This window comes from Aquarana catesbeiana, linkage group LG12 (genome assembly GCF_042186555.1).
Source record: "Aquarana catesbeiana isolate 2022-GZ linkage group LG12, ASM4218655v1, whole genome shotgun sequence".
In the NCBI taxonomy this organism is placed as follows: Eukaryota; Metazoa; Chordata; class Amphibia; order Anura; family Ranidae; genus Aquarana; species Aquarana catesbeiana.
Window position 1 is genome coordinate 33,910,400 of NC_133335.1, and position 24,701 is coordinate 33,935,100.

General features: G+C 42.1%; 1 protein-coding gene across 1 annotated transcript in view; it reads left to right on the top strand.

Annotated features, from left to right (window-relative positions):
- SYCP2 (synaptonemal complex protein 2) overlaps positions 1-24,701 on the top strand; it is a 162,624-nt gene that overhangs the window by 12,031 nt on the left and 125,892 nt on the right. Inside the window, exons 12-19 of the mRNA XM_073606390.1 lie at positions 4,758-4,906; positions 7,213-7,287; positions 14,222-14,377; positions 16,275-16,374; positions 19,112-19,236; positions 19,313-19,388; positions 19,634-19,691; positions 23,021-23,127. Coding sequence (XP_073462491.1) covers positions 4,758-4,906; positions 7,213-7,287; positions 14,222-14,377; positions 16,275-16,374; positions 19,112-19,236; positions 19,313-19,388; positions 19,634-19,691; positions 23,021-23,127 — 846 coding nt within the window. The remainder of the gene's footprint in view (positions 1-4,757; positions 4,907-7,212; positions 7,288-14,221; positions 14,378-16,274; positions 16,375-19,111; positions 19,237-19,312; positions 19,389-19,633; positions 19,692-23,020; positions 23,128-24,701) is intronic.

A 24,701-nucleotide genomic window follows, 5' to 3' on the forward strand; every position in this document is an offset into this window, starting at 1 on the left:
AATCAAGCAAGAGCCGGTAGATAATAGATACCCCCCGACTATCATCTTGTGTATACCAACTCTCATAAGTGCTCACTTTAGGGGTCCTCAATCACCACCGGGCCTAGCGACTGAAGGAAATTAGAGATTTGTAAAAATCCGAAGGTTTCTGATGCAGGCATCTTCAGTCGTGACTTACAGTGTGTTAATGTAAACGGACTGCTGGGAGTGAGAAAGTGACCAATTCGGTACAGACCCTTGTTAAGCCACCAGCGGAAAGCTTCTGGATCTTGACTGGGGGGGGGGGATGCTGGGTTATTAAAAAGGTGGGCCAGTAGAGAAAAAGATGAGACCAGGTTGGTATTCTGCTAGACAGGATCTCAAACAGCCAGTGAGTTAGATAATGTAGGGACAAGAATGGGGAGTCTATCCCTCCCAGGTTGCCATTTATGATAATTAAATGGGATTTTATTAGTTGCCGTCTGCTCCAAAGCCACCCATTCAGATTTTTCACCCCGTGAATACACTGCAGATAGTTGCGCTACCTGGGCTACTTGATAATACAACATGAGATGCGGTAGGCCGAGACCACCTTTCATTTTATGAGCAAACACTTGTTTTGAGACTGTGTGGTTTTTACCATGCCACACAAAACCTATAAGCATTGATTGGAATCTCACCAGGTCAGATCTTACTATCGCTATTGACAAAGAACGAAAATACAGTAAACAAAAGTACAATAAACGTGGCAAAAGTGTCATCTTTACAGGGGGGATTTTGCCCAACCAAGACAGACCATGTGCCATCCACCCCCCAGGTCCTCTTCCAGTCCCTTATGCCGCGTACACACGTCCGGTTTTGCCGTCGGAATAAACTCCGAAGGTTACTCCGACGGAATTCCATTCAAGCGGTCTTGCCTACACATGGTCAACCCAAAGTCTGACCGTCAAGAACGCAGTGACGTACAACACTTACGACGGGACTAGAAAAAGGAAGTTCAATAGCCAATAGCTTCCGTCTCGTACTTGCTTCAGAGCATGTGTCGTTTTTGGTCCGTTGGAACAGCATACAGACGATCGGTTTCGGAATTGGAATTGGTTCCGGAAATAATTAGAACATGTTCCATTTTTAGGTCCGTCAGAATTTTCAAAAAAAAAAAAAGTCCGATGAGGCCTACACACGATCGGACTAGATGATGAAAAGCTTCCGTCTGACTTTTTCTGTCGGACATTCCGCTCTTGTGTACGCGGCTTTAGAGAGAGGTGGATAATTCATCCTGTATAAGGTTGTCATAGAGGGCGTTAAGTGGACACCTAATTAGGGGATAAAGCCGAATTTTCTATGAAATGGAAACAATGCTTGAAGGCAGGACACTAAAGGAGGAAGATTGATGCCCATCGCCACTGATTTATTATTTACACGCAGACCTGAGACTCTCCTGAATCTATGCAGCAGGCAAAGCACATTAGGCAGGGAAATTAAAGGCCATGTAACACAAAAAGTAAGTGATCAGCAAACAGGTTAGTATGTGTTTGATTACCACTGCACACCATGAATATTCGGATCGTATTGCTATCGCCAAAGTTTCAATGGCTATGGCGAAAATAAGGGGCATGAGAGGCATGAATAGAATCCGAATGAAAGCCTTGCATATGCACCTTCGCCATGGCCGACGTGTACAGTGACCGCAGTACAGTGATAAAATGTGCTCCAAGCAATTTAAACATATACGACCAAGAAACACTTTTTGCAGATTGATAGAGAGAAACACGCCCTCCTGATGGGGATCCCCTGACCACCCAGCGTGCTATACTGAGATGACATTAAAGCGGGGGTCCACCCACACCGCTAAAAAAAAAAAATATTAAAAGCCAGCAGCTACAAATACTGCAGCTGCTGACTTTTAATACATGGCCACTTACCTGGCCCAGGGTCCAGCGATGTCGGCAGGCGACGCCGAGAACCCGCTCGGTTCTCGGCAGCTGCCGCCGCCATCCTGGGTTAGGGAATCAGGAAGTGAAGCGTTGCGGCTTCATTTCCCGGTTCCCTACTGCGCATGCGCAAGTCGCGCTGCGCGTCCCAAGTGGTCCCCGCTCTCTCCTGGGAGCTGTGTGTTTCCCAGGAGACAGCACGGTGGGGACGGGAAGAGGCGTAGACTCCCATGGGAGTCTATGCCGGAAGTGGGTGCAAATACCTGTCTTAGACAGGTATCTGCACCCCCCTCCCCCCTGAAAGGTGCCAAACGTGACACCGGAGGGGGGGAGGGTTCCGAAAAGCGGAAGTTCCATTTTTGTGTGGAACTCCGCTTTAATGGCTCGCCAAAACCGATCCGGTCCCTGCCTGCCAAGAATAAACCCTACCTGATCTTTATGACCATACCTGTTCATAAAGGAGGCTAGTCTATTGGGCAAGATTTTGATCAGAATCTATAAGTCATTATTGATCAGCGAGATCAGCCTGTAATTTTCAACTTCTCCTGGATCTTTGCCAGGCTTGGGTATTAGTGAGATATACGCAATATTTAAGTCAGCATTCAGGAAAAGACCAGCTCGGAGGGAATGAAAAAAAAACGCTCCAGGTGAGGGGCCAAAGATGTCGCAAATGTCTGATAATACTTTGAGAACCCATTGGGCCCTGAAGATTGCTTTGACTGTTTACCCCCAGGATTTCTCGGACTGAGATTGGTGTGTCCATCTCCTCTCTGTGCCCTGCCATCAACTTGGGAAGATCAACTGACTGAAGGAAGGACTGCAATAGTTCCGGGTCTTCAGAAGTCGAGGCCCGATATAGATTGCTATAAAATTTATGAAACTCCGGTAGTGTTTTGACTGGGTTTATGTACCATTAGAGCATCGAATTTTAGGAGGTACCGAGTGCCAGATTTTGGAGTAAGCTTAGCTGCTGACATGGTGCCCACTCGGTCCCTCTGCAAATAATTAGGCGGAGGACGAGTGTAGGGATTTTTCAGTGCATGTCGTAAGTAAAAGTTTCAGGGACAATCTGGTGGATTCTATACGTGCCAACAAAACACTGCTCAGTCATTGCTTATGTTCTTTGCTCAATGACTGAAGTTCGTGTTCAAGACACTAGATGTGTTTCTCTCGCCAAGCATCAATTAAGTTAAGCAACTGTAACTGTTTAGCAAAACATAGGCTGGCCCTGGAGGGACAGCGCACTCCCTTACCTGGTGGCTTAGAGGAGTCAACATTGACATCCAGGGCCAAATTGGAATCACCTCCACAAATGACAGTGACCTCAAAATGTTGGGATAGGGAATGAAACATGGTATCTAAATATGAGGCTTGACCCTTGTTCGTGGCATAATAATAGAGCAGAGTATTTATTGACATTTATAAGGAGGTAGCAGTCTCCCAGGTCTCTAATATCTGTAACAAGAGACATGTTTGGCAAAGAAGATAGCTAATCCTCTTGTTTTTGTATCTACATATTAGCTGTATAGAATAATGGGAAGTGTTTTTGGAGAAATGATGGTTTGTGAGAGGATGGAAAATGAGCCCTGGATAAACACTACATTGACCTTCTGGGAGTGGTAGTGCTGCAATGCTTTCCAACGTTTCACGGATGAATTAAGGCCCTGCACATTATGAGGAATAAGTCTAACCAAAGGGGATTTAGAGGCAGCCATATTGTACAATCAAGGTGGACAGAGAATTCAAGCTGGCTCTTGCTTACCGCCGCCAAGAACCATTCAAACCGGGGAGGGGGGGGGGGGGGGCGTCCGGGTTATCTACAGGAGAGCCACCAGTGGTTCTGAGAATGCAGGTGCCTAGGTTTCCTAAGGAAAAAAGACATGGCAGTTGTTTTATACACAATGCTTTAATAAACTAAAGCATATTTGTGGGCACTTTTGTTATCAGTAAACCCGATGATATTGCTGGGAATGCAAGCAATTTGACCCAAAGTGCACACTTTTTGACAAAAGCAGTGATCCAGTTATTTTGGCAGGGGGTGAAAATTTTAGGAAGTCTTGCCAACATTATCATTTTTATGAAGCACTTCTTTTTGCCTTTACTACTTCCTGTGTCATCTGTTGGCTTACTGGACAGCGAATCGACGGTGTGGTGTGATCTTTGTGTCATGAAAAGGCTTGAAGCATTTGTAAAGGTTCAGATTTTATTTATTTTTTTAAATAACAAACATGCCATACGTATCTGCTCTATGTAATGGTTTTGCACCGAGCAGCTCTGATCCTTCTTTTTGGGAGCCAGCGCTCCTGTTTTCTCCCCCCCCCCCCCCGCTGAGTACCCCCATAGCAAGCTGCGCTTGCTCTATAAAACACAGAGTGCGGATCGGCCCCAACCCCCGCTCCCTCCTCACTGGCTGTGATTGACAGCAGTGGGAGCCAATGGATCCTGCTACTGTGTCTCAGCCAACGAGGAGGGAGAGATTCGGGAGAGCTTCTCCTCTCGTGCACAAGGCTCAGGGGGGCTGATGGGGGAGGGAGCTGCATATTGAAGGTTTTTTACCTTCATGCATAATGCATGAAGGTAAGAAACCTTTAGCCTTTAAAACCACTGTAAGGTGGAAGCTGCAAAGCTAAACCAGAAAATGAGTACTCACCTTCCTAGTTCATTGTAGAACATGTGTGTGTGTATCATAAAATAGAAATATAAGATTAAACACTACAGGTTTGAATGCTGAGCAGCAGTAAAAAAAAAAAAAAAACAGCTATCCAGTCCCGTATAACAGATTGAACAGTATACAGTGATTTATTATAATGATATATTTTTACTGCCCCTATATTCTTTCTGTTTCAGTTGTTGGCAACAAGATTCTCTTAACTGTTACCTTAAATACACCAGCAACAGTTGGTCAGCTTATGGGATCTTGCCTTCGGATATTTTTTGATAGTGCTTTGGATATTACCAATGTAGTTAGGAAAGTGTTTGGAGCACATAAGTTTAAGGTATGTAGTCTCCTTTTTTGTGTGTGGCAAGCTAGCAACTTTGAAGACTAAATATTTTAAAAAAATTACTTTTCACTTTTAAATACCTTTAATCAGCTTTATAGTTTTTTAAAATGACCATTATCCATAAGAACATACTATAAATATTTACTTGCACAACAGAGGAAAACTCTCCAAATAAAAACACAAGTAGCTGCTATTATACAAGTGCCCACAAGGGGCCACTCAACTTAAATCCCCACATCCTCTCTGTACTTATATAATAAGTGTCCCTGTGTCTGTGCTATGTAAAAAAATCTGCCAGATGCAGCTCCACAGATAACTCCAACCCCTTCTCTCACTGGAAGCCATCTCATGTCACAGTATGCACCCGTTTGGGGTGTCATGAGTGGCAGTCCACCATATGGCCTTATTAGCCAACCGGGTTGCTTTGCTCTACTATCTCAGTACGTTCACATTCACTAGCCTGTAACATTTCTGAGCAGTTGTTCTAAAGTAGGCTTATTGTATAGTTTGACAACTTACATTTTACAGAGGATAACATTGTCATACCTGTTGTATTGTGGATGTCATCTTTTGTCTTGCATTTTATTTTGAATAAGCTTTTTTTTTTTAAACCTTAAAAAAAAAAAAAAAAAAAAAAAAATCTGCCGGATTGTACCTATACGAGCGCAGCTCCCAGCGCTCAGCTGACTGTCAGCTCTCTTCTCTCTCTGGCTCACAGCTCCAGTTGGCGGGGTCGAGCCCTTCCGCTGACATCAGCAGGGGAAGAGAGAGAGCCAACACTCATCTGAGCGCCAGGAGCCGCACTCATTTATGTACAATCTGGCAGATTTTTTATATAACACAGGCACAGGGACACTTATTATTTATGGTACAGAGGGGATTACAGGATTTAGTAGCAGATATGAGAGCAGCAGGAGTGGGGGGCGGTCACTGTCACTGATACGAGCAGACAAGCAGGGAGGGGAGGGGGGGGAGGACAGAGGAGACACAGGGAGCAGGGCTGCAGATGACAGAGGCACGTACTCTAACCACGGTGTCAGGGCTCAGCAGCCCTGATATATTGTAGTCAGTTTACAGGGGGGGTATAGCCAGGCAGGATCAGCCAGGTTTTTCAGGTGCTACAGGGGGCCAAATGACACAGCACAAGCACTGTGCTGTATAAAATGCTTTAAGGGGACAGGATCTGTTCTCTTTTTTTTTTTTTTTTTTTTTTTTTTAATTTTTTATAAAATATAATATGTATTGTTACAACCAATCCTTGTGTTTCTATGTTTTCACCTAAATGGTATTCCTAAGTTCTATTAAGGAAATGGTGTATTAATAGTTATTGCACAATTTTTATAGGAATACCATTTAAGTGAAAAAATAGAAATACAAGGATCAGTTGTAACAATCCATAAGAACATTCATTTGAAAGTAGAATATTCAGTACACCTCTGCAATACATGCACACCCTCCCATGTTTTGTCTGTTATTCCTGCCAGAACTCCAGTGAACTACTAATTTCCATTTGCACTGACGATACTGCCTCTCCTACACTAAAATGCTAAGTGGTAGCAGCCATGCCTAAATTCTCCTCCGTCTTACATAATTGAAATTAAGGGAAGGTGTTCTGCAGTCCAGCAAGAGGGAACTGCGCAGGGCCAAGACCACTGCTTCAGAGCTTGGTGCAACAGAAGAAGCATTGCCAGCTCCCTACAGGAAGTTAGGAGCGCACTGGAGTTCTGGCAGATCAGCTGTTATTTTTCTGTAATTGCAATTTAAAAGGGTGAAAACCATAGGGAAAGTATATGTGTTGCAGAAATGTTGTTTTTGTTTTCTTTAAATCTTGGCTAGATACATTTTACCACTTGATCTGCAGGTGTCATAGTAAACAAGTGCTGGGATAGCGGATGTTTTCAGGATTTTAGAGGGGATATCCTTAAACAGGCACTGTAGGCTAAATGAGAGAGGTGGTTCTCCTAGAAAATGGTAACTGTGACATTAGAACTTTATGTCCTAATTTTGCATTTAAGTGGTTGACAAGATAATTTTAAGAGAGATTTCACAAATTGTAACCCTTGTCCAGTGATGGTGATGGAGATCTGACCTTAGACATCTACCTGTTAGGTATTTGCTTTTGCAGCACTCAGAACTACTTGCGATTTTGTCTTAGAATACCATTATGTTACTTTTCAATGGGGATGAGCTGATCGTCAGGGTCAACTTCAGCAGCAAAGAACTGGGGGGCTTACCATGCTAAGATTAGAAGCCTTCTTTAAACCATTAGACTTCTGTGTAATATTGTTTTATGATTACAGGGCTTTATAAAGAAACAAGGCATTTCAGTAGCAAAGACGACCGTGCATGTTATTTTTGATGAAAGTGGATCTCAGGTATTACAAGCTGTGCATTGGATATTGATTGTGGGAATTTTGTTGCCAGCTCCTGAATATTTGTGAACAGTATCTGTACTTTTCCAAAAGTGATACTAAATAGAGAAGTGTTAATTGCCATAATACATTCACATAAATCATATATAACAAGGCATTTATTTTGTTTTCTTTTAATCCTCAAAGTATCTTATTCCTCCAGCACTGTTGCGTGGTTACATGATCTTTCCCTATTTAGTGGCATCTGCAGGATAAGATCTTTGGGGAGGGCTTCTATTGCTCTGCTAATATATGTTCTTTACAATGCGAGTCTGTGTCTGGCCAGCCCGGATTGGTGCTTTCCTGGTCACATGCCAAAAAAAAAAAAAAAACAGTTTCAGAAGAGCACTTCAAATTAGATTATAAATATCAAGTAACTGTTTCACAGCTCCCAATAAATCTTTTTTTGAACATTGAATGATTGATACTTGCTTTAATTTTGTTTAGACAGCATCTGCATCCAAGGCTTTTTTTTTTTTTTTTACTTTACAGGTATTAGCAATTATATCAGATATATGTAATGCTGATTTTTTTTCTAAACTCTCCTTTTTTGTGGGTTTCTTAGTGAATGTAATCAATCGGCATACTATATCCCACCCCATAGTGTTTAGCCCCACCCCATAGTGTTTAGCAATAGGAGGACATGGAGGAGGAAGGGCTATGGGGGTGGCATATAGTATGCTGATTATTACATTCACTAATGCCGCATACACACGAGCGGACTTACGAACGGGATAAACTCCGTCGGCATTTCCGACGGAAAGATTTAGAACGTGTTCTATATCTGAGTTCGTCGCACATGCTGACAGAAAAAGTCCGATGGGGTATACATACGGTCGGAATGTCTGACCAAAAGCTCCCATCGGACTTTTTCTGTCGGAAAGACCGGAATTGTGTACGTGGCATAAGATTGTAAATTTAGAGACAAGCACTCCTATGGCCACATCTGTATAGGGGATTACAACTTAATGAAAAGAGAAGGGCAAAGAAACGCCCTGGGTCGGACTTTAGAGGCACATTGGACGATATTGGATAAAAAATATATTTTATTGATAACAATTCATTGTACAAACAGAGCAAAAAAAGGGTAAAGAGTTAAAAACATATAGCACACATAAAACATGAATACATGGTGTAGAGAGAACATATGTACCGTAAGAACAACAGTGAGAAACAGGGGCTCACTGTTGTTGTTATGGGGGTTCTACTTATAACATCTGAGTGAAAGATAGAACACCAACATGTCAGAAAAAAAATAAGAAAAAATTCAAAAACAGAATCTCTGAGTAGGAAAAAGGACCCCTTGTGTCAGTATATTGTTGAGCCATGTTTTACTTTAGTTACAGCCTTTAATCTGTTGGGATTCGTCTCTGCTAACTAGGGGTGCAACGGATCAAAAAACTCACGGTTCAGATCGTTCCTCGGATCAGGAGTCACGGTTCGGATCATTTTCGGTTCAACAAAAAAAAAATCTCCCCCACTGTAATATCCACAATCTCCCTATTGGCAGAGTATTGGCGGGTATTGCAGGGTATTGGCAGGGTATAGGGTATATTGGCAGAGTATTGGCAGGGTATGGCAGACTATTGGCAGAGTATTGGCAGGGTATGGCAGAGTATTGGCAGGGTATGGAAGAGTATTGTCATGGCATTGCAGAGTATTGTCAGGGCATTGCAGAGCATTGGCACTGCTGCCATCCGATCTCTCCCCTCCACTGTACAGATCAGTACACAGAGGGGAGAGAGAGGAACCGGCGTCATGACATGACGCCGGTTTGTTACAAGTGATCGCTCCGTCGTTCGACGGAGCGATCACGTGCTAAACGGCCGCCGGGTGTACCAAGATGGCCGCCACTCCGGAGCTAGGCCAAAGCCTCGGCCTTTCCTATGGCCAAGGCCACAGAGCACTCCGCAGATCGTGGGTGTCCCGTACGGATCAACCTCCGCGGATCGGATCAACCTCCCCGGATCGGATCACGAATCGATGACGATCCGTTGCACCCCTACTGCTAACTTTGCACATGTCATGGTTATGCAGTGATGTGTGTCTGTCAGCTTACCTCCTCCATGTGTTTCTTTAGAGACCAGTCACCCTCACCTGACTGTTTAAATAACCTTCCCTCAGCATAGCTCCACCCAGCTTCTAATTAGGAACACTATATTAACCTGGGCATTGCAAGCCAACCTTGCTGATCAACCATTGTGTATTCATTATGTGTTTGGCTTCCTGTTTCCTGCTTGCCGTGTGCTCTTCGTTTGTCTCTGTTACCGACCTTGGCGTGTTCCCGACTATTCCTGTCTGCTCGTGACCCTGACCTTTTGGCTTGTCCCTGACTATCCCTGTTTGCCTGTGACCCTGTACCTTTGGCGTGTACTCTGTTGTTCCTGTCTGCTAGTCGCCCTGAGATCTGCCTTATCCCTTTACTATCCTTGTTGTTCCAGCCTGCTGCTTCCTTCTCCTGTAGTTTACCGTGAGCGTGAGCTGTGAGACCCCGGGGCCGTGACCTGGAACCAGACTGCACAGCAGTCCATCCTCATCACTAGAGGCTCTGGGGAACACCTGTTGGCTCTTAGGCTCCGCGCCCTGGGGAATCTATGCTCTAGCTCCCACTGGGATCTGTGTTAGTGGTCCAGTAGACCTACTTCCTGAACCTTCCTGCGTACTATCCGCAGCAGTCAGTCCTAGGGCCACTATCTTAGCGGTGCACTTCCGACTCCTACGGAGTGCATCTGTCACCTGGTCTCAGGTGACCTGACAGCACATCTAGACTGCAATATTTGCCCACTCTTTGTAGAACTGTTCAAGTTCAGTTAAATTTGATGGTGACCGTTTGTGGACTGCAGTCTCTAAGTCATGCTACAGATTTTCAGTGGTGTTCAAGTCTGGGTTCTGACTAGGCCATGCAAAGACATTCACCTTTTTTCTCCTTCAACCACTGTGTGCTCATTTTTGCTGTGTGTTTTGGATCATTGTCATGTTGACATGTAAACCTTCTTCCTATTGACAACTTTCTTGCAGAGGGTAGCAGATTTTCCTCAAGAATTTGACGGTATTTTGCCCCATCTATTTTTCCTTCTATCCTGACAAGTGCTCCCGTCCCTGCTGCAGAGAAACACCCCCATAACAGGATATTACCACCACCATGCTTTACTTTAGGCATGGTTTTATTTGGATGGTGACCTGTCTTGGATTTCCACCAGACATATTGTTTGGTGTTGCAGCCAAAAAATAAAATTTCCGTTTTATCTGACCATAACACCTTTTTTCCATATGGCCTCTGAATCTTCAAGGTGTGTTTTGGCAGTGTTTCCTTTCTTGAGGAGTGGCTTTTTTCTTGCAACCCTCCCATACAAGCCATATTTGTGGAGAATTTGTGATATTGTTGTCACATGCACACAATAACCACTCTGTCATAAATTCCTGCAACTGCTTTAGCGTTGCCATAGGCCTCTTTGTAGCCTCTCTGACCAGTTTTCTCCTGGCTCTTTCATCCAATTTGGAGCGACATCCTGATCCAGGGAGGGTCTGTGTTGTACCAAATACCCTCCACTTCTTAATAATAGACTTCATTGTGCTTCTAGGCATTGATAAAGCCTTTGAATTTTTTTTTTTGTATCCATCTCCTAACTCCCGACATCTCCTGCCTGTCCACAACTTCATCCCAGAGATCTTTTGACAGTGTTTTTCCCACCCATAGTTTGTTTGCTTCAGTTGTACTACCAGGGATTGACATGCTCCCAGGAAAGCTCTTTTCATGCTGAGCTAATCAAAATGACCACAATTAATCGCAGTTGAAAGTCAAATGGCTTTGTGTACCATTGAGAAGGTGATTAGCTACACCTAATCGAGTTTACAAGTCATTTTTAGGAGGGGGATGATCCTTTTTCCAACTCAGTGATTCTGTTTTTGATTTTTTTTCTGACATGTTGGTGTAATATCTTTCACTTGGATGTTATAAGTTGCACTGTGTAAATACAGCTGGATAAAACAAAAACTGTGTTTGTCTTCATTTCAGGCTGCAAAGCAACAAAATGTGATTATTTACAGGATGTGATTCTTTTCTATACCCACTGTATATACATTGGAGACATTGTGATCGCCATCTAGTGGGGGACCCTGTTGTGGCAGCCGTGGAGTCTGATGATTATCTCTGTGACCACAGAAGGTCTCTTATCTCATGCTTTTAACCTCTTATGATCTGGAAGTCAATTACTCTCAGTAAGGAGTGCGCGCTGGCGGTGGTGGATTCACACTTACAAGTTGTTTTGTAGCATTTGAAGTGGCAGTGGTGCACACATTGGATTCAAGGATATTAGAAGTTTACGTATTATATGAACTTTTATGAACTTTCATTTGTAATTATGTGATTATTTTATATACTTGATTGTTCATCTGAATTGTTTACGTATGAATTTATGAATATTATTTATAATTGAGCACTTAGACACTTTTTGAATTGGTTGTTTACAGAGACAGCAAAACTTTTTTTTTTTTAAGAAGGACCAGCTTATACATGGCTTGGTGTACTTCTGGTGTTGAGGAAGTTCTTTTTTTCCTTTCTTCTGGAAGGCTCTCAGGGCAGGTGATAGCTTGTTCGGCTGGAGGGGGAATCCTGGGAACCTTGTTGGTGCAGGTGACCTGGTCCTTAGAGGACTTGTCTCTCAATCAACATCTTGGAACTTCAAGCAAATTGGTCTCTTCAGTGTTGAACCTAGCTTTTGTAGGGCCAACTGCTTCTGGTTCAGCTGGACACTGCGGGGGTGGCATACATTTCTCATCATGGGGGAACCAGAAAATTTGATCAGGCTAGAGAGGTAAAGTAGATCTTGCACTAGGCAGAACTTTGCATTCCGGGCTTGTCAGCCAAGTACATTCCTTGTGTAGCAATTGGCAGGCTTTCTCAGCTGGACCAAGGAGAGTGCGCTCTGCATGCAGAGGTGTTCCAAGGCCTGTGTTGGAAGTAGAGGGATTTAGATGTGGGCTTCCTGGCCTTCAGGTTCAGCAACAAACTGTACAGGTTTGCATCCAGATGCATTAATTCACTGGCAGAAGCAGTGGGTGCTCTGGTGTGTCTGTGGGATCAGTACATCCTGATCCGTGCCTTTCTTCCCTGAAAGTTCCTTATTTTTCTGCTCAGCAGATTTGAGATGCAGGGCATTCTGGTGATCCTCATTGCTCCAGATTGGCCCAGGTGGATGTTGACCAGGTAAAACTTTTAGCAAAACTTGACAAAAATTTTTACTTTTTTCATATTTTTTCTAAAAGGAACTTTTAAAAAATGTGGCTGTAGTGGGTTTTAAATTTAAGTGTATCTAAAACCAAGAATACATATTTTATACATTGTTGGCTGTATTATTTTTCTTTGTTTAGGCTTTTTTATTTGGTTTCACATTCTGATCCTGCCATTTACACAATTCCTGTCCTGGTATGGCAATGCTTGTTCAGTGTATTGTATTTATAGAGGAATAGCCCCCATTGGAAAGGACTACAGAACACCCTCCCCCATTTCCATTGGAGATTTGTTTTGCAGTTCACACTAATAAACGCGTTTAAAAAAAAAAAAAAAAAATCAGAATTAAGTGGGGTAGTATAAATAGTGCCTATGTTCATGTGTACCATCTTAACCACTTGCCGACCACGCTAAAGCCGAATTACGGCTACAGTGCGTCCTAGTTCTGGGACGCCGCTGATCACAGATTGAGGTAAAGAGCCAATCAGCGGCTGTTTGCCATATGATCAGCTGTGTCCAATCGCAGCTGATTACAGATGTAAACAGAAGCTGGTCATTGGCACTCCTTTCCTCATGCTGATAGTGTAAGGAGAGGAGAAGAGAGCTGAACACCAGCTTTTGTAAAAGGAACATGTACAGGGATAATCAGGGCACTGATTATCAGTGCAGTCCCAACAGTGCCCACCAGTGCTGCCAATCAGTGCCCATCTGTGCCTCCTCCTCCTTAGTGTCTCCTATCGGTGCTGCCTACCAGTGCCCATCAGTGCTGCTTATCAGTGCCCATCGGTGCCAACTGTCAGTGCCGCCTCATCAGTGCAGCTAATCATTGCAGCCTATCAATGATCATCTGTGCAGCCTCATCAGTGCATATCAGTGAAGGAGAAAAATGTACCTGTTTGCAACATTTTATAACAAACTATGAAAGTTTTTTTTTTCAAAATGTTCAGTCTTTATTCATTTAGCAAAAAATAAAAAAACCCAGTAGTGATTAAATACCACAAAATAAAAACTCAATTTGTGGGAAAAAAATGCTAAAAATTTCTTTTGGGTACAGTGTTGACTGAGTAATTATCATTCAAAGCACGAGAGCACTAAAACTGAAAATTGACCTGGGCAGGAAGGGGGATAAAAGTGCCCACTGGGCAAGTTGTTAAAGTGATTGTAAACAATCACCTTGTAAAACAGCCCATTCAGTTTAAAACTGAAACAAAAGGCAAAACATTTGTGTACAGATATAAAAAAAGCCATTATAAATACCTTTTTCCCCCTTTTTTTTTATAAGTGATCACATTCACTTTTGCTCCTTCTGTTCTCAGCTGTATAAGAGCTGGGGGAGGAGAAACATCAGCACAGTGAAAGGCTGTGCAGGGGGAGCTTGCCAGGCCAAGTCTGCTCATTGGAGGAGAGCACACTGAGTTCCCAACACAGTTGGAGAACTGACCACTGTGTGTTCTGCTGCTTAGTGTGGTCCGTTTTTAATAGGAAAGCAGAGGGACTAGCAGGAACACCAGGGATTTCACACAAAGGAAGCAATACAAAGAGAACAGGATTCTTTCTCATACAAGTACATGGAACAGCAGTCACATATCAGGAATATGAAATGCTGGGGTAACAACCACTTTAAGCTGCATAGGAAATAATGAATACAGCAATCTTTGTTTGTTGCAGATCCTTATACCTGAAAGCCAAGAATCTGTGTCTTCTACAAAGCATATAACTGTAGTGGAAACCAGTGAAGTCAAAACCAAAAACCAACCTTGTTTAACAACACCAAGCAGCAGTCAACAAAATTGTGAGGAAGACAACTCTCAAAATTGTAAAAAGGTGGTAGTATGAATTATTTAAATTATGTGTATGCATCTACCTGTATATAATGTATCTATCTGTCTTCATAGTCGAATAAACGTGCACAAGTGGCTTCATGGCATAGTTATGAAGAAATGTATTATCTGTATCATAAATAATCTAATATTGATTATGGGCCTATGATAATATTTTCATTATTCATACATGTCTACTGTCCAGGTTATATCATGTTCAACACTAGCCTAGCTCCCTATACGTGTCAACAAACAGCATATGTAATATTGTGTTTGATGTGATGTAGCTACAGTATACATAACAGCCAGCCACACACCCAGTTCAGCGATTTTCTGAGTCCACCATGTATATATTCTTCTGTGTGCCTCTTGTCACTGTTCACGTAGAAGGGCAAACTGATGGGTTGGAAAAAAGTAATGATTGCTGTTATTTCTTTCTGATAAGCTGGTATCTGGCTCCATTCTGTGTCCTGCCTGTGGCCAGTTTAAGACATTGATTTAGAACCATGGTCCCCTAACTGCAGGCCAGATGTGGCCCTTTGATTACCTTTATCCGGTCCTCTGTGCACTTTTCCTCCCACTGATACAAGGAAGTATTCCTCCCACTGACAGTAGCAATGGGCACTATTCCTTCCAAAGACACCTACAATGAAGCACTATTCCTTACACTGACACCTACAATGAGGCACTATTCCTTCCACTGATAGAAGGAAGTATTCCTCCCACTGACAACAGCAATTGGGCACAATTTCCTTTCACTGACACCAACAATGGGGCATCATTCTTTACACTAACAATGGGCATTATCCCTTCCATTAACACAAAGAATGGGCATTATTCTATCCATTAACACAAAGAATGGACATTATTCTTTCCATTGACACAGACAATGGGGCATCATATCTTCCATTGACACCAACAATGGGGCATCATTCCTTCCATTGACACGAACAACAGGCATTATTTCTTCGATTGGCACCAACAATAAGGTACTCTTCCTTACACTGACACCAACAATGGGTCACTGTTCCTCCCACTAAGCCAACAATGGGCCACTGTTCCCTCCACTAATACCAGTAATGGGTCACTATTCCTCTCACTCATACCAGCAAGGGGCCACTATTCCTCCCATTCATACCAGCAATGGGTCACTATTCCTCCAACTGATACCAATAATGGGGCACCAATTCTTCCTCTGATACCAATAATGGAGCACCAATCATTCCTCCCACTAAAGCCAACAACGGGCCACTATTCCTCCCACTCATATAAGCAATGGGTCACTATTCCTCCAACTTATACCAACAATGGGTCACTGTTCCTCCCCCTGTCAAACAGTAGGTTATTATTCCTTCCACTGACATCAGGAATAGGGCACTGTTCCTCACAATGACACGGATGGTGCACTATTCCCCCCCACTGATACCAACAATTGGCAATATTCCTCCTACCAATATCAATAATGGGGTGCTATTACTCCTCCTACTGAACACAGGTGCTATGTATTTTTCTTACTCCCACTGACCCCATCCTAAAGTCTTAAGAAGGGTAAGCTGGCCCTTTGTTTAGAAAGTTTGGAGACCCCTGGGTTAGATTAAAAAGTTGCTAAGCAGCTGTCATTGAAGCTACTGAGTTGTAGGGAATATGGTAATATTCTTCTTATGTGGAAATAAGATGCAAAGTGCAAGCTAAGGTCAAAGAATGGGCTGCTAGAAGAGAATGTCCTGTGTACAATGCCAGCACAACAGCTGGTTTCTCCAAAATGACATTAATCAAACCCTATTTATTTTACAGCAAATACATAATCATACTGAATATAGAAAATTAATAATCTCAACTTTATATTACAATTCATGCTGTTCATAAATAATCCTTGTCTTCTACTGGCATGCTTTTTGTAGTTGGTTACACCAAGTCGACCAAAAGTTTCAGAGCCATCAATCAATATTCTAGTACCTGGTGCTCAGAAGACAGCTAGTGCCTCTGTATCAGTAACAACACGTGAGTTACACTTTCTTCTTTGTTGCATGAAACAGTAAATTAAAGGCTAAGTCCTCTGTAGGCTGCAGAAATACATTTTTGTAAAAGCTGATCCTCATTTTTTTCAAGTACAAGGAAACATGTAAAGAATTGACTTCTGCCTTCTTATCAGGAAGGTTAGAAAGTTGTTGACAATGCTTACTGTATTTTCCCTTTCTAGCCGTTTCTTCATGTCAGTACATATAGGTCAACTCTGCTCTCCTGACCCTAAGGACCATCTTCCAATCTATAAAAAAAGTGAGTTCCTCCTCCCAGTATTCTGTAAGAAGACTTGCAACGGGACACAGGGGTGGAAAACCCATGCTGACATGAGGATACACCACGAAAGGAAAACTTTGGTAGGTTTGGTCAACAATTTTCTGAATTCCTGACTCACCTTATGTCAGCACTTATAGGACGTAAATCGTGGCAACCAGGTGAGGTGTACAAAGACAAATGTGCCTTGCCTACAGTCAAGCATTGAGTGTCATGGTCTGGGGCTGCATGAGTGCTGCTGACACTGGGGAGCTAGTTCATTGAGGGAACCATGAATGCCAACATGTACTGTGACATAGTGAAGCCGAGCATGATCCCCTCCCTTCAGAGACTGGGCCGTGGGGCAGTATTCCAACATGATAACGCCCCAAACACACCTCCAAGACGACCACTGCCTTGCTAAAGGAAGCTGAGGGTAAAGGTGATGGACTGGCCTAGCATTAATCCAGACCAAAACCCTATTGAGCATCTGTGGGGCATCCTCAAATGGAAGGTGGAGGAGTGCAAGGTCTCTAACATCCACCAGCTCCATGATGTTGTCATGGAGGAGTAGAAGAGGACTCCAGTGGCAACATGTGAAGCTCTGGGGAACTCCATGCCCAAGAAGGTTAAGGCAGTGCTGGAAAATAATGGAGGCCACACAAAATATTGACACTTTGGGTCCAATTTGGACATTTTCACTTTTGTTGCGAGCGATTCAGACATTAATGGCTGTGTGTTGAGTTATTTTGAAGGTACAGCAAATTTACACTGTTATACAAGCTGTACACTCACTACTTTACATTGTAGCAAAGTGTCATTTCTTCAGTGTTGTCACATGAAAAGATATAAGAAAATATTTACAAAAATGTGAGGTGTGTACTCACTTTTGTGAGATACTGCATGTTATTCACTTATTTTTAAATAAATTATATTATTCTATACTTACTTGTGCCTGATATTCTCTGTGGCAGTCCACACATTTCTGGTCACACCGGTTCCTGACACCTGTAGTGTTGGATAAACGTAACTGCAAAAGCCCACATGGCTGCGAGGCCGCCGTCCATCTGGTTGAATGAGCAGTGTAGGGGAAACGTATGCTGAATGCACCACCTTCTGGATCCATGTCGATACTACTCAGCTTTGCAGTCATACCCTTCTTTGAACCTGCCAGAAGCACGAACATCCTGACCGTTTTCCTGAAAGACTGTGTTCTTTCAAGATAGGCTGAAATCAGCTTAAGTATGTCCGATGAGCTAAAGTCTTCCCACTAAGAAGTTTTACTAAGTTTGGAAAGTGATGGTAAAATGTGCTCCCAATTAACGTGAAAGCTTGTCGAGTCCTTGGCGTGAAATTTTAGAGATGGATGGAGATTCACTTTATCTGGAAACTGAATGCAATACAGCTCTTTATATGTAAGCACAAAGTTCTGACATCCTTCTGGCCAACATGATAGCTGTTACGAAATATACTTCAAGGTGAAACACCAGTTATAACATTCTTTTAAGGCTCATACTAGAGTCGCATCAGAACCCTTAAAACCAAGGATAAGTCCCATGATGGAAATGCCTGATCCCCCTGCCTCTGATATCACCATCCCTCTGCCTCTGATCCCACCATCATTCTGCCACTGGATAAAAATTGAGTTTTTCTGACTGCTTGAATTTTTTGGATAAAAAGTTTTTAACCATGTGACGTAATCGTAATGCATCGTGATGCATTGCGGAATCGAATCGTGAGATCAGTGAAGATGCGCACCCCTAGTATTCATGGTATCAATTATCCAATGACAAGGACTAAGGGACACGCCCAAGAAGAGGTCAGCCAGTACCGTCCACTATTAAGGATCCTGTTGTATAGGAAGAGGTACCATAACCCTTTCATCCTGGAGGAACAAACTTGGGACTGCCTCATGTGCCATTTGGCCCACAGAACCACAAGAATACCTGCATTCAACATACATACAAAGGTCAAAGAATCCTTTTAATATAATATCAGATTCTGAATGACTTTCTGAGAGGCTGTATAATTTTCCAAATCTTCCACTGAGACAGAAACACTCTTGTCAGGACCATGTCCAGCACAATGCCCAGGTATTCTGTTCTTTGAAATTGTTCTAGCTGACTCTTCCAGTTCACAATCCAGCCAAAACAAGGCAGGTCTTTAAGCACCACTTCCTTGGCCACTAACAACTGCTGTTTAGAGCATGACAGGAGTAGAGATCATCCAGGCAATGGAAAATGTTCTTGAGACTTAGGAGAGCCTAGATAGATTGGTATATGGAGGTAGTGTCAGCTAAGTTAATCAAGATCAACAAATCGTTCAGGTGCATGACTAACAGAATTGTTTTCAGGGGGCTTCCAGCCAGGGAGAGGGTGAACCCGGTTAGGAGGTCACTAGATAGAAATCTTCATAGTTCTCATGAAGGAATCTTATACTGAGTACCACATTGGGTGTTTTTCAGCATCACTGGGAAAGGCAAGGATGAAACCACCCCTAGAAATGATTAGTTCTGCACAAACAAAGACATTTGTGGGGCCTAGTCACAAAGAAAATGCAAGCTGCCTGAAAAAGGGGGCCTCTAACAAGGTACTGTATGTCTGAAAGCTTTATTGCTGCCATGCTGCTTTCTGTGCAAATGTTAAGCCTAACTGTCTGTCTTTAGCAAAAGCCTACAGCAGCTGATGTAGAAACTATGCTGACTGACGACATTTTCCCAAATCTTTCAAAGGGAGGCCATGGTTAGTAACACTTCTTATATTGTTACAATGTTAATAATACTTTGTCGTGCAACTGTCATGTATGTGCCCACATTTTTTTGACAGTTGCTGCTTGAAGGTGTAAGCGATTTTCATTTCTGTGTGTTTGTATAAGACGTCCTGCTTAGGTGACTCTTGCATTGTATTCCCTTTTGACTTTCAATAAAAATTATTGTACCAAAATAATACTTTGTCAAAATAATACAATTTAACAATTTATTTCCCAGAAGAACAAATGGATATTGTGCCGGACACACAGTTTCCTGTGGGAAAGAATATGCCAATGTAGGTACCCTACCATGATTAACTTTTTAAAGAACATGTCATAAAGATAAATACCTAATGGATCATGATCTTCTGATAAAGGGTTTGACTGTCTGATTCATGAGCTCTGTGTTAATTCAAAGATAGCGAATCACCTGTTCAGTATTGCTGCAAGTGAACTGGCTGCCTTGCAATTAGTGTGCAGCTCCTAAGTTGGACAACAGCAGTTTCCAGCCGACAGTTATATGGCTTTTAGGTTACTCTGTAGCTAAAACAAAAATTGAAAAAGACGCCAGTAAAATCCATGAATAATACTTACCAGTCCAGTCACTGGTAAATTGCATTTTCTCTTTTTCGCAGCTACACCAGCCATTGGAAACTTTCGCATCCAACACTTTTAAGGTGTGTCAGAGTCCTGCTTAACCCTGCTGCTTCAGAGCTGCAAGGACACAATAGTGATGGCTGGTGGATCGACCATTGCAGGGAGATACAGTCATCACTACACACCCAGAAGTGTCAGATGCTAAAATCTCCAGTGCAGCTCTGCAGGAGAACATAGAATCCATTCAACGTTGACAGGACTGGTAAATGTTGTTATTATTATACTTTTGCCAGTTGTTTCTTTTTAATTGTTGTTTGCTGTTGCTCTAACTGCTTAAAAAGTCTTGATAAGAGTTTTGCTTAAATTTGTTAGTCAAGTCTATCTAAGTCTGCTAGTAGTAATGCATCTAAAGCCTCATTCACATGGGTGACCCGATCCATACAGTCTGTCTGCATGCTGATCTATTCATCAGACCTGCATGGATGTGCACTCTGGAATGCGGGAGGAGGTCTGTGCATGTATGTACAGTGGGCTGCCTGTCATTGATTTCAGCAGGCTGCCTACATGTACTTGTGCAGCTGGTGCACATCATTGATTTCATCAGGCTGCACAGAACATCTATTCAATCCCATGTGCCCAAAAACGGGCCTTTGCATGAGTGCACAGATCGGTGTGCCTGTGTAAATGAGGCCTAACACTATGTTGCTCCTCCATCCAGTGTGGAGACACCTTAAGTTTGGAAATGCATCACCAGATGAAAATAAGCGAAAAAAAGTCTACAAAAATTAACTACTGCAGTTACCACATTTAATGATTGGTAAGCTGCAACAGGTTCATGTTTTTGTTTTTTGCTTTAATACAGCTTTAAAGTAATTTTTATTGTTTTTACATTTATATAATATAATATATATATATATACATACACGTTTTATAATGTATACACTATCCTTGTTCTGTCATTTATCATTTGATAAATGATATATGTGTACATTTTTTAAAAACCTGGATCTTATGTATAGTAATTACATTACATTATTACATACACAGACTCTGATTTCTGCTTTTCAGTGTTGCACAGTGCTTTGCTGCTGTTCCTAACAAGGCAGATCTATGAGTCGGTTGACTCCTAGAAAGCCAAAACCTAGAATACTGCATGGCTGATAATTTGTTTCAGCATGATATAAGCAGAGAATTTAGATTGACTATTGTGGGGTACGAGCTGTTTTTAGTGACTAATAACCAAAGCTTATACGCTAAATACAAAAACTAAAAAATGGAAGACAAAGCTTGTAAAAATGTAAACATCATATCAAAATTGCTTTAACCACTTGACCTCCAGAAGGTTTTATCCCTTTCATGACCAGGGCATTTTTTTTGCTTTTCAGCACTGTGCTACTTTAACTGGCAATTGCGCGGTCATGAAACACTGCACACAAATGAGATTTATATATATTTTTCCACACAACTAGAGCTTTCTTTTGGTGGTATTTGATCACCACTGTTTATTTTTTATAGAAATAAAAAAAATACCGAACATTTTGAAAAAATAAGAACAATATTTTCTGCTTTCAATAAAATCAGAGTTCTTCAAAAATTTAGCCCAAAATGTACTCTGCTACATGTCTGCATTTTTGGGGACAATATACTATTAGGGGAACTGGTTTAATTCTGATCATGATCTAGATACTGGGCTTGATTTAAAACCAGGTTTTTTTGTCAAATCTTAATGAACAAGCTGAAGTTAGACGCTGATTGGCTACCATGCACAGCATAGATTTGCACTCTCCAGCTTTAGTAAACCAGCTTCACTGATCTGTACAGACACTGTAATAGTAATGGCGGTGATTAGTGACTTATAGTGTGACTGTGATAGTGCGGTGGGCAATCTGCCGCCAACAGACACTTGCTGGGAGGATCTCTAATGCCGCGTACACACGGTCGGACTTTTCGTCTACAAAAGTCCAACGGACGCTGACGGACTAAAGCTGGCTGGTAATCCGATCGTGTGTGGGCTTCTCCGGACTTTCAACGGACTTTTTTAGCCTCAAATCCGACGGACTTTAGATTTGAAACATGCTTCAAATCTTTACGTCGTAAGTACGACGGACCCCGAAATCCGCTCGTCTGTTTGCTAGTCCGACGGACAAAAACCCATGCTAGGGCAGCTATTGGCTACTGGCTATGAACTTCCTTATTTTAGTCCGGTGTACGTCATCACGTACGAATCCGTCGGACTTTTGTGTGGTCGTGTGTGTGCAAGTCCGTTCGTAAGAAAGTCTGCCGCAAGTCCGCCGAAGGTACGTCGGAAGTATGTCGGACAGGCTGTCGGACTTTTGTAGACGAAAAGTCCGACCGTGTGTACGCGGCATTACTGATACTAATGTCGCTTGTGCTGCTAATACAGTGATCAGTGAGAATACTGTACTAATGAGACTGGCTGGGAGGGGGTTAACTGTGTGCCTAAGAAGTGTAATGTATGCTGCTTTTTCTAACAGATCTGGCTGTTTTTTCTCCTCAAATTCAGAGTTTATTTCAGGGAGAAGAGTCAGACAGATCACTGTCTGTGTACAGAGTTCTGTGTGTTTGTCAACATAGAATTCTGTGCTGTGATTGGCCACAGCCGATCAGCAGGTTTCAGCCAAAATCATTGGCTAAAATCTGCTGACAAACTCGTGCTGTATGTACGTTTTTAAGATCGCTGTTAAGATCTACTAACATTTTTTGATGTTCCTCATATCATAACATATCTTTACATTTTTGGGTTAAGGTCCACTTTAAAATAAACACTGCAAAAATACCTCAAACATGTGCACAATAAAAATACACTGTAGACTAAAGACTGAGCAAGGTCAGTAAGATAGATAGGAAAGCAAGTGGTGATTCTACCTCCCACCTAGAACTAATACTTGCTAACTACTTTCTATTTAGTTCTATGCTTGGCGTACAGAGTCTTTATAGGTGACACATGGTACTTTTAATGGCTGTTTGTAGAAATCTAACCAACACTTATCTGGGATATTGATTATAGATTGCCGGGTCTCTCAAATACTAGTATGAGTTTAACCAAGAAGCCTGAAAAAGCTGTATGTCAAAATGAGAAAGCAAGTGTAACAAATGAATTTCTCTCTAATAAAGGTAAAATTTATCATTTGTCCTTTAGCGACAACAACTTAAAGCCCAGTTAAATAATTAAATTTTACTTTCTCCACCAATTTACCTGTTAATAATTTTTATATTCCTTGTTTGCCTTTCTTTTCTAGCAAATATAGGATTTTCTTTTATCATTTCATACTAATTGGAGCCTTGACAGCACTGCCCCCACCCTCCCACCACCACCTATAGATGGTTAGGTCCATATATATTTGGACACAGGCACAATTTTCACAACAAAACAATCCAAATTAATTTGAAGTGCGGATACTCAGCTTTAATTCAAGTGGTTGAATATAAATATCAAGTACACATTTTAGGAACTGCAACCATTTTTATACACAGTCCCCCCATTTTCAGGGGCTCAAATGTAATTGGACAAATGAATATAATCATAAATAACATTTGTAATATTTTGTTGAGAAACCTTTACTGACAATGACTGCCTGAAGTCTGAAACCCATGGACATTACCAAAGACTGGGTTTCCTCCTTTCTGATGCTTTGCCAGGCTCTAACTGCAGCTGTCTTCAGTTGTACTTAGCAAGGGAAGCATGCTCAATTGGGTTGAGATCAGGTGATTGACTCAGCCATTGCAGAATATTCCACCTATTTTCCTTCAAAAGCTCCTGGGTTGCTTTTGCAGTGTGTTTTGGATCATTGTCCATCTGTGCTGTGAAGCGCTGTCCAATCAACTTTGGAATTTGGCTGAATCTGGGCTGGCAGTATATCTCTAAACACTGCAGAATCCATCCGGCTGCTTCTGTCTTCTGTCACATCATCAATAAACACCAATGGCCCAGTGCCACTGGAAGCCATGCATGCCCATGCCATCACACTGCCTCCACCATGTTTTACAGATGATGACGTGTGCTGTGGATCCTGAGCTGTTCCAAGCCTTCTCCACACTTTTTTTTTTTTCCCTGTCATTCTGTACAGATTAATCTTAGTTTCATCCATCCAAAGAATGCTTTTCCAGAACTGATCTGTTTTTTTTTTAATTTTTTTTTTGGCAAAGTCTAATCTGGCTTTTCTATTTTTCTGGCTTATGAATAGTTTGAGCCTTGTGGTGAACCCTTTGTATTTGCTCTCTTGAAGTCTTCTTTTGATTGTAGACTTTGACAATGATACGCCCACCTCCTGGAGAGTGTTCTTCACTTGTCTGGATGTTGTGAATGGGTTTTCTAGAGAGGATCATAGAGAGGATCGTGCGATTATCCACCACTGTTGTCTTCTGTGGACATACAGGCCTTTTTATGTTGCTGAGCTCACCAGTGCGTTCTTCTTTCCTCAGAATGTACCAAACTGTTGATTTGGTCACTCCTAATGTTGCTATCTCTCTGGTGGATTTGTTTCATTTTTGAAGCCTTACAATAGCCTATTTCACTTGCATGGACAGCTTCTTTGAACACGTGATGTAGGTTTACAGCAATAGATTCCAAATGCAAATACCACACTTAGAATCAACTCCAGACCTTTTACCTGCTTAATTATTAAATATTCTTAAGAGCAGTAATTCCTAAACCCTTGCTCCGATTTGGATGTTCATACCCTCAAATT